Source organism: Pithys albifrons, chromosome 1 (genome assembly GCF_047495875.1).
Source record: "Pithys albifrons albifrons isolate INPA30051 chromosome 1, PitAlb_v1, whole genome shotgun sequence".
In the NCBI taxonomy this organism is placed as follows: Eukaryota; Metazoa; Chordata; class Aves; order Passeriformes; family Thamnophilidae; genus Pithys; species Pithys albifrons.
Genome location: NC_092458.1, coordinates 121186834 through 121203591, shown reverse-complemented (window position 1 = coordinate 121203591; position 16758 = coordinate 121186834). Strand labels below are relative to the sequence as shown.

General features: G+C 40.8%; 1 protein-coding gene across 1 annotated transcript in view; it reads right to left on the bottom strand.

Annotated features, from left to right (window-relative positions):
* Positions 1 to 2917: 2917 nt before the first annotated feature.
* Positions 2918 to 16758, bottom strand: part of HSF2BP (heat shock transcription factor 2 binding protein) — a 31666-nt gene continuing 17825 nt past the window's right edge. The window contains exons 7-8 of the mRNA XM_071573618.1: positions 12655 to 12758; positions 2918 to 3618 (exon numbers count right to left, since the gene is read on the bottom strand). Coding sequence (XP_071429719.1) covers positions 3410 to 3618; positions 12655 to 12758 — 313 coding nt within the window. The 3' untranslated portion in view covers positions 2918 to 3409. The remainder of the gene's footprint in view (positions 3619 to 12654; positions 12759 to 16758) is intronic.

The following is a 16758-nucleotide window of genomic DNA, read 5'->3' as shown; positions in this document are numbered from 1 at the left end:
GTGGGGCAGTACATTACACAGATAAACTTCTTAAGTTACAGGAAATAAGTTCAGGGGATCCTTATTTATTTTTTCTTTGCAACTATTTGATCATCAGCATGAAATATGAAGAGCCAGTATCTCCCAGGAGCATCAGCATGGAAGTAATTTCAGTGCCCTGTACACTATATATAGACTGAAGAGAGCCAAATTCAATTTTAATTGTGCAGCTGATAGTGAGAGTAAACCCTTTCTTCTAACAATTTTCAAAACAGATTTTTCATCTTTTGCTTAACATAAGAGTCAAACTTTGCTTCCAGTTACATGGGTATAAGTCTGGAGTAACTTTGATAATCACAAAGCAACACCAAACTCATGTTTTCCCCTTCACTCTCAGATTGTGTAACAGAGGAAGCAGCAACATTGGATTAACTCTGGACTTTGAACACAGCCACTGAAACCAGTGCCTTGTCTGCATGAACCCCCTTTACGCCTGTGAGACAGCAACACAGTTAATCAATAACTACAGAAGAATCCCAACTTTTCAACAGGATCAAGAAAAAGCAACACTCCAAAGCCAGTGTTTCCCAGAGCACACTCTTGATTTTAAACTGGTAAAACTTCCTAATGGTCCACAGTTTCAGGCTGAAGCAAAGTAGGAGCTGAGATTTACAATGCATATATTGACCAATCTTTAACTGCAGCAGACCTTTGTAGTGCCATATTGTGCCCTGTGTGCCACCCATTGTTCAACTTCATACACACAGCTTTGACATGCTCTGAGTTTTCAGAGTTTCTGTGGTTTAGGGACGTTCTTCTATTCATAACCTGTCAAAAAAGATGTCTTTCAGGAGAGAGGGAGACTCAAAGGAGATCTACAGTTACTTAACAGACTAATTTCTAGCACTGACCACATGAAGACAAATTAAGCCTTTAAATACCCTTCTCCTCTGAACAGGAATTTCTCAGGCTTATCAGAGCACAAGATAATAGCTCACAGTGCAATCTGCAACTAGTAATGTCCATTTTATTTCACTAAAACATTTAAATATGAGATACCTTAATGATATTTCAACACTCTGAAATGCTATGGGTTAATTAAGGCTTATCCCTGGCTTCAATCCACTCACCTTGCTTCAGCACAATATGACTCCAGGGACACTTCTTTTTTCCCAAACCAAAAACTACTATGAATTTGCTTCCATGTAATAACAAGTTTCCCCTAAAATGTTGTCTTTTTCCTTTCTCACAAGCCACATAAACATTAAAACCGTAACATTATTGCGAACACCTGGACAAGGTAAGTTATGAGAAAACACACAGACCTTCATAGAAAACTGTCTTTCATGATTCTCTCTGATGCTTCTGATATTTTTGCTCTAAATATACACTGTATTTCACAGATGAGGAAACTTTTTCTTATTTATCGGTCCTGCGTAAGGAAAAACTTGGTACAGAAAAAGTACTTTCTCAAGGCTGGTGGATCATTGATGGCTTGGCTCTGAAGAAACAGTTCTGGCAAGCTACACCTGAAAATAAGAGTCACCTGGGAGACACTGAAAGATTTATCATCAGGTCTGAGCAGCTTGTTGGGGAAAAACTGGTGTCTGAAATCACCTATTTCAGCACAGCTTTAAGTGCTGACCATGCCAGTGGGTATACAATTAAAATGAACAGTCATGATGATTTTATTTCCTGATTTCACATGGAAATGAGGTGCAATTGCAGTGCCAGTGCCTCTCTTAACATTGGATTTGTCAGTGGCCCATTGACACAGTTTACTAACCTTGGTTTCAGGTTGGGAAGGCCAGGGAAATTTTCAAGAAATATCTCAAGTCCACAGGACATGAAGCTTTATCAGCATTTGTGCTCTCAGAACTAATTTTTTTTCCTGTTATTTACTGGCTTCCAAACGTTTGATGAAAGACCTTCATGAGCAGATAGCAATTAAATGGGAAATGGATGCCCTTCAGTGTTTCCTAAAATTGAACACTTTCATGAGTTGATATTCCAGGAAAATACCAATTATCATTTTGATCCCTTTAGGATTAAACTCTAGGAGGATTAACTAGGATATCAAGATAAGAAAACAAATCCAAGGAAATCATGCTACAGAAGATTTAAAGCCTTCCAAAAACCTGCACTTGGTAAGTTCAACGTAGCGTTGAATCAGACACAGCAGAACCCCAAGCAACCCGCTCATGTGTGTGAGATCTCTATCTTAATCTTCATTTTGCAGCCCCAAATCAGACTACTATCGTTTGTAGCATTTGAGCCAAGTAATTTTAAGGTGATTTATTATATTTCTAACTCTGAACATTCAACATTCTGCAAACAGCCTAATGGGAGATGCTCTACATCCTAACTTAAATGTTCCTCTAAAGTGGTCTGTCAATCACAATATTTAAATCCCATGAAGTTTACTTCGGGTTTTCGATGCATTTGGATTGGAAGTCCACATTGCATTTTGTTAATACATTGGGTTTCCAGCTGAGGTGCAGTAACTTTAGTATGGAAAAAGGTGCTACCAACAGCACTGCACTTCTCATTTGCTGTTCCCTTAAAAAGGCTCACCTAACTGCCCCTGTTTCTGTCATCACAGAAATGGTGGTGGTTTTTTCTTAGAAAATTGTAAATTCTACTAATAGCAAGCACACAAGTGTTTGCATTTAGCCCTGAGGCAAGGAAGCTCTACTAAGAGGCTTTAATAAACACCACAGTTGAGAGGGGAAGTGATGCTGCTCACAACAGAGCAGCAGTTCATTTCAGCCTCTTCAGCACACAGCTACTATGGACAAGAGCAATTTGTTTCCTTTCTCGGGGCTTTTCTAAAAATAATAGCTCAGTTTCTAGCATGCCTGGCAGCCACAGACCGGGTTGACTTGCAGCAAGTGTGAAACTGAATACAAATTTTGAAAGCAGAACCCATTACATGCTACAGAATTTCTATTTTCCTTTATTAGAATAGAAAAAGGTGAGAAATAACAACAATAAACTGGGAGTGGAGTCCATGCTGACACAGAAGAGTTATGAAAGGCAACAAAGCTTTCCTCACAGTACAGTAATTCTTAAGGACAGACCAAAAGAGTTTTTACCACTGCAATAAACTATGTATTATCAATGAACGAGATGACTGTTTTACTCCCTCCAGACAGCAAAAAGGCAACGTAACCTGAACCATTTTGGAAACCCATTATCAACAAAACCCTACTCAAAGCAATCAGTCTGTCCCATCTCTGCCTGATGCCCTAAGATTATATTTGGGCAGTTAAAACCCAACACATTATTTCACTTGGGTTACCTAAGTTCCAAAAAGGATTTGGTCAGAGGAACTTAGGCAGAGGTATTTTTTCAGTCAAGCCCATCTCCAACAACTCTTGCAGCATAAAAATATAGGAAAGACATAAGCAGTTGGTGTCATAAAGCTCTTCTATGCTTCATACTCAAATATTTTAAGATCTTCAAGTAGTTCTTTTGCAAGTGCTTGCAGCTCTGCATTGCGGCTCTTTGACAGGGCGAGGATGCGCTGGAATGGCAGAGTGTCCCTCATCTCAGGAGCTGTCCTGGCCAACACCTCTGGCTCCAGGATCACTGACTGCAGGAGCCGCAGAGCATGAAGGCAAACTTCTGTGTCCGGGTCTAAAAGTGGGAAAGAAAAACATCCAGTGCTTATCACAAGTCAAAAAAGGCAGCATTAAAGCTCTACAGTGTCATTCCTCAAGACTCACTAGGCAGACAGGGAATAACCCAAGTGTTGTAATTCCCAGCTGGCATTTGGTGCTGGCTGGTTGGCTCTAGGAGAAACCTGAAAACAACATCTTTGTCCTCTCTCAGCAGCCTCTCCTCAGCAGTGTTTTGGAGGGAGAGATAACCAGGAGCCTTTCTCTTGTTTCTCAGATGTTGAAAATGCTGTAAAGCAGGGAATTTATCAACTTGAATTTATCCAGGGTGTACTCTTGGATGCAATCCGATTTAAGAGCAGAACAAGCTATATCCCATGATTATTCAGACTTAAAAGACAAACAGAACAATGGATCAAATCTGCAGTAAATCATCAGGCTTTGCTTTCATTTCTTTTTCTATGAGCCTTCTGATTTTTTCAAAGCTCAATAAAATATTAATCTTCCTAAAATTTTCTAGTAACCATGTATCAACCTTCCAAGTATTCTGTCTACACAGACTTGAAATGGGTACTGGAGCTAAGCACTGCTGCTTAGGATGCAGCAAAGACCTTTGACTGACTTAAGTCAGGAAGACATGTAGTAACTCCACTGCTCAGAACACAGGATGCATTTTTAATTAACTGCAACATTAGGAGCATTATATTTTAATCATTCACAACCATCCATTTGCACTTAGTGATTTACAGCTTTATCAAAAGCACGTGGTAGAAAGACTTCTCTATTCTGCATATTCCAAATGAAAATATCTAATATATTTTTATGGTTGAAGTAGTTATTTGTCCCACGTGCCATGCATTGTTAATGAGTTTTTCATTAGCATACCTAGTCTTCAGCAAGCTTTGGATAAAGCATTGTGCAGAAACACTGAGAAAATTAATTCAGATCACTTTGTGCACAAAAACACCAGAGAGACCAAAATCTCACTGAAGGAGCATAAATGCAGTGCAGTGATAAATCCCACTGTACTGAGCTTGAAGGAAGCATTTGGCGGGCTGAGGTGAGTTCTTTCCTTTCCTGGCTTATTTAATACCTAACACTGGTGACCTGAAAAGTGACTGAGGAGAATTATTCATTAAAGCATAAGGGTTGAAAGCACCCAGGGGGGCAGAGAACAGAATGTGATGGACAGTGAAGAAGACTATGGCTTTAAGCATGAAACTGACTGCTGAGATGGGGGGTTTTAAGTAATTCCCAGTAGCACATGGCTGAAGTACAGTATTAAAGATTGTGACATCTGATCTACACCCACAAGCTAGGCACTCTCTCTCTCTTCCTCCATTTTATAATCATAAATGGAAATAATCAACCTCTTAGGAAAGGAATTCTACTTTCTCTTGGAAAATCAGCAGAGTGGTGTATACTCTGAGGACACACATATTGCACAAAATCAAAAAATAATGTGCATTTTCTCATTTTTTGTGCAACAAGAATCTTAGCTATTGGGCATGCTGGACAATTTTAGACATGTCAGATCAGTAAACCCCCAATGATTAATTAGTGCAGCATACTCCATAGAAGTGGGCACAGCCACTCCTATTGCTGATACTTGGGCTGAAGGCTCTAAGGGATCTCTTTCCATCACCATCTCCAGCAGCACCTGTAGGTACAACTTTCTAAGTGCTAAGCAGTCACAACCCATGGAGAAATGCTGCAGCTCAGCCTTCCAGACAGTAAGACTTCATGTCCAGTTTCCTGGGCAGCAACACTCCAGTCAATCCTTTTAAAAAAAACTTGGGTGTTGGTTTTCAGATTTGTTCTGACGCAATCAAAGTATGACTAAAAGCCTTGAATTCATCCTCCACTTCTTTCCATTTTTATCTCCACACCTGCCACAAGTTTTGGGGTATTTTAATGCCTATTTTCTTGCCACATACAATGTTCAAACTCTGCACACACCACCTGCCCCCTTCTTCTGTACTTAGTATTCTATGTTTATTCACCAGAAATAGCAGCCACAAACTACAGCCCAAATAGGTAACAAGAAAGAAGCTTTGGGGGCTGAAATCTACGTAGTTCATTACAATCTTTCTCTGTGTGACATTATTCCACCATGAAATAAAGCCATTAATACTTGTAATGGCTTGCAGTACTGCCAGGAAGCTTCACATATGTAAGATGAAAAGAGCTTTGTTATTAATCCTGTTACAGACATCGATGTTACTGTTGTCTGCAAGTGTTTAAATGCTGTAGAAGTAAAGAATTGATCAGGGGAGAAGCGTTAGCAGGGAAGCCAACAAAATGAGGATCTGAAGGAGATCAGGAAATGATTTCCAGCTTGATGAGCATGGACATTTTCCAGTAAGAGCAAAGAGGTTCTAGGAAGAATCTCCAGCAGCAACCAGGGAAGCTCAACAGCTTGAGTCACTCAAATGAAGAACAGATCAGGCACGCGGGCACACAGCAAAGGAAGGAAATGATCCTGCACCAGAAGATGACTTAATACACATTTAACCTCAGATTGCCATTGTTTTGAATGTATTCTGAGATGTTCTGAGTTAAATAAATACATATGCCCTAAAATATACTCCCTTAGGATTACATGTGGTTTTGAGAATACTACTTATTACGGATAATCATGTTTCCTAAGAGGACTTTTAAAAAAAGCAAACCATAGAATCCTTTCTCTTGTCTCCAATATCATTAGGGGCTTTTTCTAAAAGCCCTGTCCACAGAGCACTCAGAGAAATGTAAGGAATCTTCATTATTCAGCATTATATTTATTTCAATAGCTTCCAGATTTAGTCATTTCTACACTAGCTGAGTAACATTTTGTTTGAACAAGATAAAAAAAAAATCCTTTAGCTGTAATCAAATCACTGCATCATATCCTCCTAATAACCGACACACACATCTCCAGTTAAAATTTCAAAACTGTAACCATTATTTCTGAAAAGAGGGGAGGAAATCAAGCTGCTTGCCTCAGCCAGGGATCACAAGCGTAGCACAAACCTACCACCATCATAAGATGCTGATGTAATTTTACCAAGGTGTTGAAACTGCTGGAGATTGCTGACGTCCTGCCAGATGCCAGCTCCACAGTTTGATGTCACTGCCTGTCAGTCACTGAGAAAAGCAACTGATAAACGTGGACAGATTTTAGTCACATCTGTCATTAGGACCAAGCTCTCAGATGAACCGTTCCCTGCAGCAGGGTTTAGGTAATTGCATTACATCAGTGCTGAACAGCTTATCCACAATTGGCTCTAAGTCGTGTGAACTCAATTTACACGTGGCCACACCACTCCCTGGCCACCTGAATGCAAGATTTATTGCCAGCAGGCTGTTTACAGCTATGCCAATGCACAAGAGCACAGAAATTCACAAGGCCAAGTGCAAGGTCCTGCACACAGGTTGGGGCAATCTCGAGCACAAATCCAGTCTGGGGGATGAATGGTTTAGAGCAGCCTTGAGGAGGACTTGGGGGTGCTGGTGGATGAGAGGTTGGATGTGCCCCAGTCATTGTGTGCTGGGAGCCCAGAAAACAACAGTGTCCTGGGCTGCATCCAAAGCAGAGTGGGCAGCAGTTGAGGGGGGGATTCTGCCCCTCTGCTCTGCTCTAGTGAGACCTTACATGGAGTGCTGCATCCAGCTCTGAGGTCCCCAACACAAGGAGGACGTGGACCTGCTGAAGTGAGACAAGAGAAGAGACACAAAGATAACCAGAGGGTTGGAGCACCTCTGCTGTGAAGACAGGCCGAGTTGGGGCTGTTCAGCCTGGAGAAAAGAAGGCTATGGGGAGACCCTAGAGCCCCTTCCAGCACCTAAACAGGCTACAAGAAGAGATGGAGAAGAACTTTGTACAAGGGCATGTGGTGACAGGACAAATGGAAATGACTTTAAACTGAAAGAGGGTGGGGGTTCAATTAGATATTAGGAAGAAATTCTTCCCCGTGAGATTGGTGAGGCCCTGTTACAGGATGCCCAGAGAAGCTGTGGCTGCCCAGTCCCTGGAATTGTTCAAGGCCAGGCTGGATGGGGCTTTGATCAACCTGATCTAGTGGAAGGTGTCCCTTTCCATGGCAGGGGGTTTGGAACTTGATGTTCTTTAAGGTCCCTTCCAACCAAAACCATTCTGTGATTTTACAATTTCAAAAGCTTCCCACCACTGCTGTAGGTGTCATTCAATTCAATTCAATTATTGTCTGACTCCAGCAGGAAGTGGGGGATCTGCCACTCAGTTTTTCCTTTTCATGAGCCTGTCAGACTACCTGTGTTCACAGCACCTCTAACAGAGGCAGCCAGGGCCATGGCTTCCCTCACATAAGATCCCTTTATTTTGCCAGTGCTGGCAGAGCTGAAGCAACATCTGCAGGAGCAGGGAGTTTTCCAGGCATTTCTGTACTGCTGGTAGGTCTGAGGAGGTAAGAAATGTTGCAGTAAAGATGCTGTGTGAGGAAGGACAACACCACGGCAGAAAAAAAGAGACTGAGCTTTTCCACTGCAATTCCTATATACACAAACACACTTTCTCTCTGCAAAATACTTGCCCCAGCTTCTGTGTGACAGCTGTTTCCTTCAGTCTCCTCCCTGGCCAGGTGGCTGCTCTCACATGGAGTTCAGCTAACAAGAGTTCTCCTATAAGGGCAGACATGCTGCACACAGCTAGAGCTCCATCCAGGCAAGTAGCCGAGTATGGAAAAGGGTGAGTGTGGAAAAGGGTGATCGTTCAGTGAGACCTCCCCTGGCCTCTCTTCCAGCTTCTCAGCTCACTGTGGCTCAGGGCCTTCCTGCCTCACAGCTGACACCTCTGCATTTACAAAAATGGATGCGTTTTTAAAGGGCAAGAAGGGCAATCCACTTCTTAAGATTCATTGCAAAGCCTGAAGGGCATGAAAGTGTACAGCACTTGAAAGACTGGTAACTGAGGTTTTGATTTATGAACCAAAATTTGTTTTAAGACAGACATCGGTTTATAGATATGAGGGTTCTGTCTGTCCAGGTGACTTTTAAATAACATGCTGCCATGCAAATAATCTGAATTTTCAAAAACTTTCAAAGCCATAATGAATTCAGACAGAAGAGCAAGGCATTAGAAGCCTTCAGGGTTAGTCATGGAAAGCAACTATTGAAGGGTGCAGGCAGCAAAGTGAGAAGGTGCTTCACACAAGCATTTGTAATAGAGGCCCTCATTTGCAAAGAATTTGGATAAACAGGGTTAGATTTCCATGTAGAACTGTGGTGGAGGAAACTGAAGGGCAAGATCTAAAATTAGTCATACTTCTCTTTTTTGTCTTCTGTTTAATGAAGTACCTGGAGCAATTTCCCAGCTATGGACCAGAAATGTCACTGACATAGTGTCTCTGAATTCCATGCTTCCTCCTGTATCCAAAGATTTTTTAAACTGAATTCAAAGAAAAGGAAAGTGGTAAAAAACCAAAATAAAGATGCACAATAATAAGAGAAAACCCCGACCAGTGAAAACACCCCACCCAAACAAGCAAAGCAGAGAAGAGCCTACACTCTTTTTCTCCAGCACTCATTTGTTGGCAGATGTTCCACATGATCCAAAATGAAATGTAGATCTGGTCTTTATTATTAATACTTGAGTTGACTGTGTCTTCCTAATCTTCAAAAGATCCTTGGCAGAGAAAAGTCCCAATCTACCTCTTCGGGAATTAGAGAATGGAAATCTTATTGCATCTATAGATTGAAAGCACCAGAAAAAAATAATATGGACAAGTCCCAGGTGGATGTCTACTCAGAATGACAAAGCTTCTTTTCCTCTTGCTGGGGGCAGGACTCCTTCAAATCTGAAAGTTATGCAAAACCTCAGCCAAGACATCAACACACGGACAGCAGCTGATGGAGGAAACTAAAGTTGCCCATTTTCTCCAACATGGGAACAGTTGCTCTGCAAACAAATGGTGCTCCACAAGAAGAGAACTCTATTGATCCCACAAGCTGCTCCATGGACAGAAATCTGAGTCATCACTGAGGTGTTTTATGCCAGCACCAGGTTGGGAAGGTGTAGGTAGGCATAGCTGATACCTACACAGAGGATATTCTTCACTGATCATTGTTATGTATTAAAGGATGCCCATCTTCTAGACAGTTTTTAAAAGGCAGAAAAAAAAAAGAAGAAAAAGATAGCCCACCTCCTGAAGTACTAAAACTACACAGATCTGCATTACTGTCAAAAAGTGAGTCAAATGTTTGGTTTTCTTCTATGATCAGTACAGCCTCCAGCTGAAAGAGCTATTAGGAATTCTTGTTAGTGAACATGAAGCCATATTAGCTTGTCCAAATTTTCTAAAGACAGTAGGACAGTTTGCTGTTAACATTCTTATTCCACTAGAAATCTTTGTTAGATTTTTTCTTCCTTTCTCTTCCAATCCATGTATTTGACATCAAGGCATGTTTCTGTCTCTTCAAAAAGCCTGCAAGACAACTTGAATCAAATCCCACTTTGTTTCAGACACAACAAAGGGAAACAATGAAAATCGAGTCAATTATTCGCTCTCTTCACTTAATGGGAAGGACATTCTTCTTTGGGGGACAAGGATGGGCAGAGACTGAGAATTCAGATAAGGAATTTGAGGGATTTACCAGCTGTATACCAGACTGTGGGAGAAAAATGGGCCTGATGTGTGTGGTGAGGTCACAAACACTTGTAGACTGATGATAGAAAAGCAAACAGGATGATTCTCTGAAAATGAAAAAAAAAAATCAGATGATTTCTGGGGCCTCTCTTAGTGGGAATGCTGATAAAAGCGAACAAAACTGTGGAAAGCTGAGTCATCCCATAAGCCTTAATCAAAACACTCTTTGAAGAAGCTTCCTGCAGGCAGGCAGCATGTACAGGATACTCTGCCAGCACAGTGTAGTGCTCTACTCTTGCATGGAAAAAACAGGACCTTATGCTGCAGCAGCTCCAGGTGTTTATAAGCTGAATCATGGCCAGCAGAGGCTGAAGATGCTGTCCAGGGAAAAAAGGGTGGGAAAAAGGCACTGAATTTTGCAGGTTGAACATTCAGAAATAGATTAAATGTAGAGAAAACTACATAGAGCTCATATAAAATAATGGGAACAACACTGAGTGTTAGATCTGATCTCTTATCTGACAGACAAACACCTCTCTCTCCCTTGACAGTAAGAAGACTTCCTCCAAGGCAGGAATCTGAACCTGCAAAGTGCTTTATCTGAGAATATTCCTCCTTTGCTGCAACCACAGAACTTTATTATAAAAAGTGAAGGAATTTGCCATGCCCGTCCTTCCTTCCACAACTCAGCTATACCCAATTAACACTTCCAAACTGCAGAGTGGCCTTTCCATTTCTTATTTCCATTAGCAACTGCAAATTAATTACAACTGTGCTCCAATTCATTCTCTTGTGTGACCTAAGAGCCTTCTTCAGACAACAGACTGCCATCAAATGATTATCTTCTTTGTTTTATCACAACATTTAGAAGGGCATGTTTGGGAACTCAGACAGGATTCTGGAGGATGTTTTCAACTGGTGTTTTTTGCCAGAATAGCATATTATATATTAGCCAACACAAAGTAAAAGGAAAACCTGGATTAACATATGCTGAATTTCTAAGCACACCTGAACAGAGGACCACAGAATCATAGAATCAATTGGGTTGGAAAAGACCTGCAAGATCATCAAGTTCAACCCTTGGTACAACTCCAGTCCCTTTACCAGATCATGGCACTCAGTGCCACGGCCAATCTCAGTTTAAAACCCTCCAGGGATGGGGAATCCACCACCTCTCTGGGCAGCCCATTCCAATGCCTGATTACTCTCTCTGGAAAGAATTTTTTTCTGATCTCCAAGTTAAATTTCCCCTCGCAGAGCGTGAGACCGTGCCCCCTTGTCCTATTGCCGAGTGCCTGCTGACCATGTATTTGATGTTCTATGAAGATATCATTTTTCTCAAAATATATTTAAAAAATCAATAGAACTGGTGTTTTCCCTTACAAGGGTTACTTAATTTCCTGAGACCTCAGAAGAGAGAGCCCGTGGAATTCCACAGCAGGAAATTACGTAATGAAAAACACAAGTAGGTGCATTTTCTGTAAAACAGTGAAGCGAACCATGAGCAATACAAGTAGCTTCCACTTTACCAACCCAAACCAAAGCTTTTCCAAAACTTCAGTATCAAAATAATTTCTTGAAAAGGCAGATGCAACCCCTCTCACTTCAGCTGCTGTCAGTATTTCCCAGCTGGATTTTAGCAGGGTTTTGCATTGCAGCACAGAGGGATAATTAACCTCCCCAGTCCTATGAACTGCACACTAAAATCTTCTCATAAAAACCTGAGAAAGCCAAGACAGAGCAACTCCAGCAGCAGTTCATAGGCAGGACAGTGTCACAGCTCTGTCCTTACTGCTGTCCTTGCTGCCCCTCATGAGCTGTGCACACGCTGGCAGCGTCAATCACTGCTGGCTCCTACTCAGGGATTTCCAGGCTCCAAAAGAGCAGAGCCCTGATGTCACTCATGTACCTGACAGAGGCAACACAAGTCCTTGACGTCCTTGAAGTCCTGCACTGGCCAAAGGCAGCTGGGAATAGCACTCAAGCCCTGCAAACCCAAATCCTATTAGAGCACAAGGCCTCTCTTCAGCAGTAAAAGGGTCACTTTTGCACTGGGTCAGCGTAGTCACAGAGCTGGTTTCTTTCCCCAAAATGTGCACATTTTTCTTAGTTAAATGGCAGTGACCTCATATGTAGCTCCCCTCAGGGTTGGTTTTAAAGTTGGTATGCGAAGATAGAGGTGTTTTTTTCTAACCCACTTGATCAAATTTCTCCATTCCCTACTTTTAATTCTACCACCCACAAATTTTATATTAATGGAGTATTACTGACAATGCCAAAAATGTTGTGGGAAGTGCACATCTCCCTCCAGCTATTTGCCCTTTTTGTCTATTTTTAATCTGTCAAAAGCTAATTAGGTTACAGACATAAATTTCTGGTTTCTTGTTTGCAACACCTATTGCCAATCTATGATCCCAAAAGTGACAATTTACAAGGTTCTTGGAGTAACTTACCATTCAACAGCCACCAAAGCAAGGGAATAAACCCTGGACTTTCACTGATGTACTTCAATCCTTTCAAGTTGATACTCACATTGTAAAGTGACATTAGCATTAGCCTAGAATTGAAAGAAAAAGGACATGAGGGCCTTTGATTTCTTTGCATGTTTTAGCACCTTTTACCACTTTTATCAGGTGTGTACTGATGCAGAAGCCTGTGCTAATAATTTATATTTTGGTACAAGAGACAAGACTCAAATTATATATAAGCCATGTTGTGCAAACCCTTGTTTCTGCTGCTAAAACATGTATTCCAAACCCATGGGAAAATATGCTTTTCACACAGCCCCTGCAGTTCTTGGCTTCCAGAACACAAGTCCTGACAAAGGAGCACAGTCATAACTCCCCACAATCAGCCAGAATGGAAATGATCAATAGACCAGTATCTTATAATGGCAATGTTAACATTTCTTGAGAAGGTCTTTCACCCTTAATCTGTTTGACATTTGCAGTTAGAAATAAAGTGACGTAAAAAGGTACTGCTGTGTTTGTATTTTTGTATCACTTGTTTGCTTTGTGCAGACAGAAGGGATTGGTGGTGGTGATCCAGGGAAGTGCTGAGGTTTCGGAGTGTTAGAGGATGATATAACCCACCCACAAGCCAATGCAGGAGCATATTCATATGTAATAGCATATCCAATCAAACACATTCACAACACAGAAGCACTTCTAAGCCCTTCATACCACCTTCACCTCTAGTACCTGGACATTTTTGCAAGTATTTTTTGCAATAATTATTGGAAAAGTGCTTATTGAAGCAAACCTGACACACATAATTATGGGATAAATAATTCTGTCTTGGTTTTTTTTCTTAACATGGAGGGTGTCTTAATTATGCATTTTGTAATCTTCCTATTTAGGCAAGCCAAATTTAATTAACATCTTGTACTACTGTATCTGTCAATGCTGTCTTTAAAGTCTAGAACTAAAAGCAGAGGTAAAGCCCCTTCTTGTCTGCTTAACACATGGGATTAGTACATAAAATATGCTAATATGTACTAAAGTACTTATTTCTACTGGCTACTTTCAACTACTACATAAGCAAAGTTAAATATTCCTAAGAATTTCATTATAGCTATGAATAATTATGTAAATGTTTACTGACTAACAATTACAAATGTCAAACAAATCCTATACCAGTGAGAAGAAAACCTAAAGTCTCACTTCACTGCTACTTCAGAAAGGCAAGGACACTCATGAGATTGCAGTCCCAGCACTCACATTGGTGCCTTGAATATATTTATTCCATACTCATGGAGTACAATGGATATCATAGCAGTTTTGGAATAAATGACAGGTTCTCCCTTTAATTTTTTTACTTATGTACTTGTACAAGTAAAACACAGGATTGCTAGAACTATGTATGAGAATTCCTCTTTATCAGCTTGTTTTGATGCCATTCACAGTTTCCCCTGATTTGTCACACAGCAAGGAAAAACAGTTTTGAAAACAAAAGCTAGAAAAGAATTGTCAAAACTCAAAACCAAGCAACATATCCATTAAAATAATAAGCCAGATTTTCTCTTTAACAGATTAAATTGTAAGTTGATGTCCTCCCATGGAACACCATGGTGATCTTTGAGAAAAATACACTGCATTTCCAAAATAATGAACAGACACTTTCAGCTGTGAGGTGTAGTTTTAAAAATGTGTCTGTCTGTGTGTGTGTATATATATGTGTGTAAACATTATCTATAATGATTCCAGAGTCCATCCTCACATAACTTAGAAACTGCACTACAATTTACTACAATTTATGGTAATTATCACATCTTATCTCACAAATGTCTTTGATTTTGTTCTGTCTTATGTTCCTTATGGTAGGGAGAAAACGAAGCTCTACTGACACATGTGCTTATGAAAATGTTAGTTAAGGTTAACAATCAGCTAAAAAACCTTTCACGCAGAGAACAAGTTAAAAACAAATCAACCAACCCCCAAACCGTTCTTTGCTGGGCCGTGAGACTAAAAGTCCGCAAAAGGACAAGAAAAAAAATCTAGTGTTTGTAACAGGTTTTTAGAAGTGAACAGTGACAAGACACACAGGGAGCTCAAAGGAAAAAAAAAAGGAGGCTGATCATGGATATGAAAGACAAACACAGGGGAAACATTTGCACTAAAAGGTTTGAGCAAATTAGACTCCCTCGTTCCATGTCAAGGCCATGAAGAAATGTCCTTTCTGGCATTTGCTCTAATGTTAGAATACAGCATTTTTTTTATCAAATGACAAGTTCAGAGTAAGAAAAAAAGTGTTGGTTCTGTGGAATATCAGAGAACATTATCACTGCAGTGAATTCAAGCTATTGTAACGTTTGCTTAACATTTCTTACTTATCAGCTGCCTTGTGCAACCTCTTTTCCCAGTTTCCCTCCATTTGTTAGCCTATGAGGCTGGCCCCTGTTTAATTCTCAGACACCCCATGGCATTGTTCTATGTATATTTTACCAGCAGTGCTGTATGGCAGCCAAGTTTATATCACCGTGTGCAATTCTTCTGCAAGGCAGGCAGATTTTGAAATATAATTGAAAACTGCTCAAAAAATAAATTAAAAAGAAGGGCTCTCAAAATCCAATTACATTGTCCAATTACATTAATACAAACTGAAATGATGAAGAATAGTTTAACTGGACCCACAGGCACATATTCACTTGAAATTCAGTGTGTGTGTGTGTGTGTGTGTGTGTGTGTGTGTGTGTGTGTAGGAACATTTTCCTCTCCTGCCTCCTGTCAGTCCATTTTTTTTCCATTACAGGTTCTGAAACAGTATAGTTTCTCTTTCCATGGCTTTTTGTTTAGCATTTTTTGTTTGTTTGTTATTTTTTGTTTTGTTACAGACAAGAAGGCACAAATTACTTTTTTTAAGCTGAGGTTCTCATACAAATCTTTCCATTGGGCCTTAAAAAAACCCCTACTGTTGACCTTCAGGCTCTATACTTAGGAAACACAGTAATTAACTAATCAAGCCACTACCTATGACACAGGCTGTTCAGCTTTCCCCCTCACTACCCAGCAGGGAAAGACAAACACCTTCAGAGGGCAACTTGTTCACAAGAGCAAACACCTGACAGCACCATCTCCTTCCACTGCCTGTGGGAAGAAGCCTAGGCAGTAGCAGACATTTGACATCTCCCTTTCTGATAGCTGAGGTTAGGCAAGATAAAACCTCTCCAAAGTGAAGACTGAGCCTGATTCCATGCCTATCCCATACAACCTGCCTAAATGTGTGCAAGGACGTGGTCAGGTTACTGTGGCAGCTGTTTGTTAGCTGAGCTGTGATAGCTGGCTGGACTATGGTTTGTGTGTGTGTGTGTGTGTGTGTGTGTCTGTGTCTGTGTCTGTGTCTGTGTCTGTGTGTCTGTGTCTGTCTCTGTGTGTGTCTGTGCCTGTGTATATGCGTCTGTGTGTGTGTCTGTGTGTGTGTCTGTGTGTCTGTGTCTGTGTGTCTGTGTCCGTCTGTCTCTGTGTCTCTGTGTGTGTCTGTATGTGTCTCTGTGTGTGTCTGTGTATGTGTCTGTGTGTCTGTGTGTGTGTCTGTGTGTGTGTGTCTGCGTGTGTGTGTGTCTGCATGTCTGTGTGTGTCTCTGTGTGTTTAGAACACCTTCATAACCCATGAACAAGGTGTACAGGACCAGTGCCCAGAGTTTATAGATGAAATACTCATTCAGATGCTGCAATTTGCTCCGTCAAGGCCATATATCCTCAGCCTGTAACATCTCTGAGGAAAAGGCAAAAACGCTGATTTATTTAATCTCTCCATCAGCTGAAAGGTACTTTCCAGTATCTGAACTGTGCAACATGGCCTTGTCTTTAACACTGTATCATAAGATTCCTTTATAGGAATTACCTCTTAGAAACTAAAGTGTGTGGTGAGTCTGGCTGCTAATTTAATTTTTTCTCTTAGCAGATCCATAACTCACTTTCTCCACTAAGCAGATGTGACATTTTACTCTTCATATTGGAAGGGAATAAATATGAGTTCACATCTCCCACACCCTCTCTGTTTTAAAACTCACACCTTCCTTATCTGACACTCAACTCATGACCCCTCCCAGGGTAGAA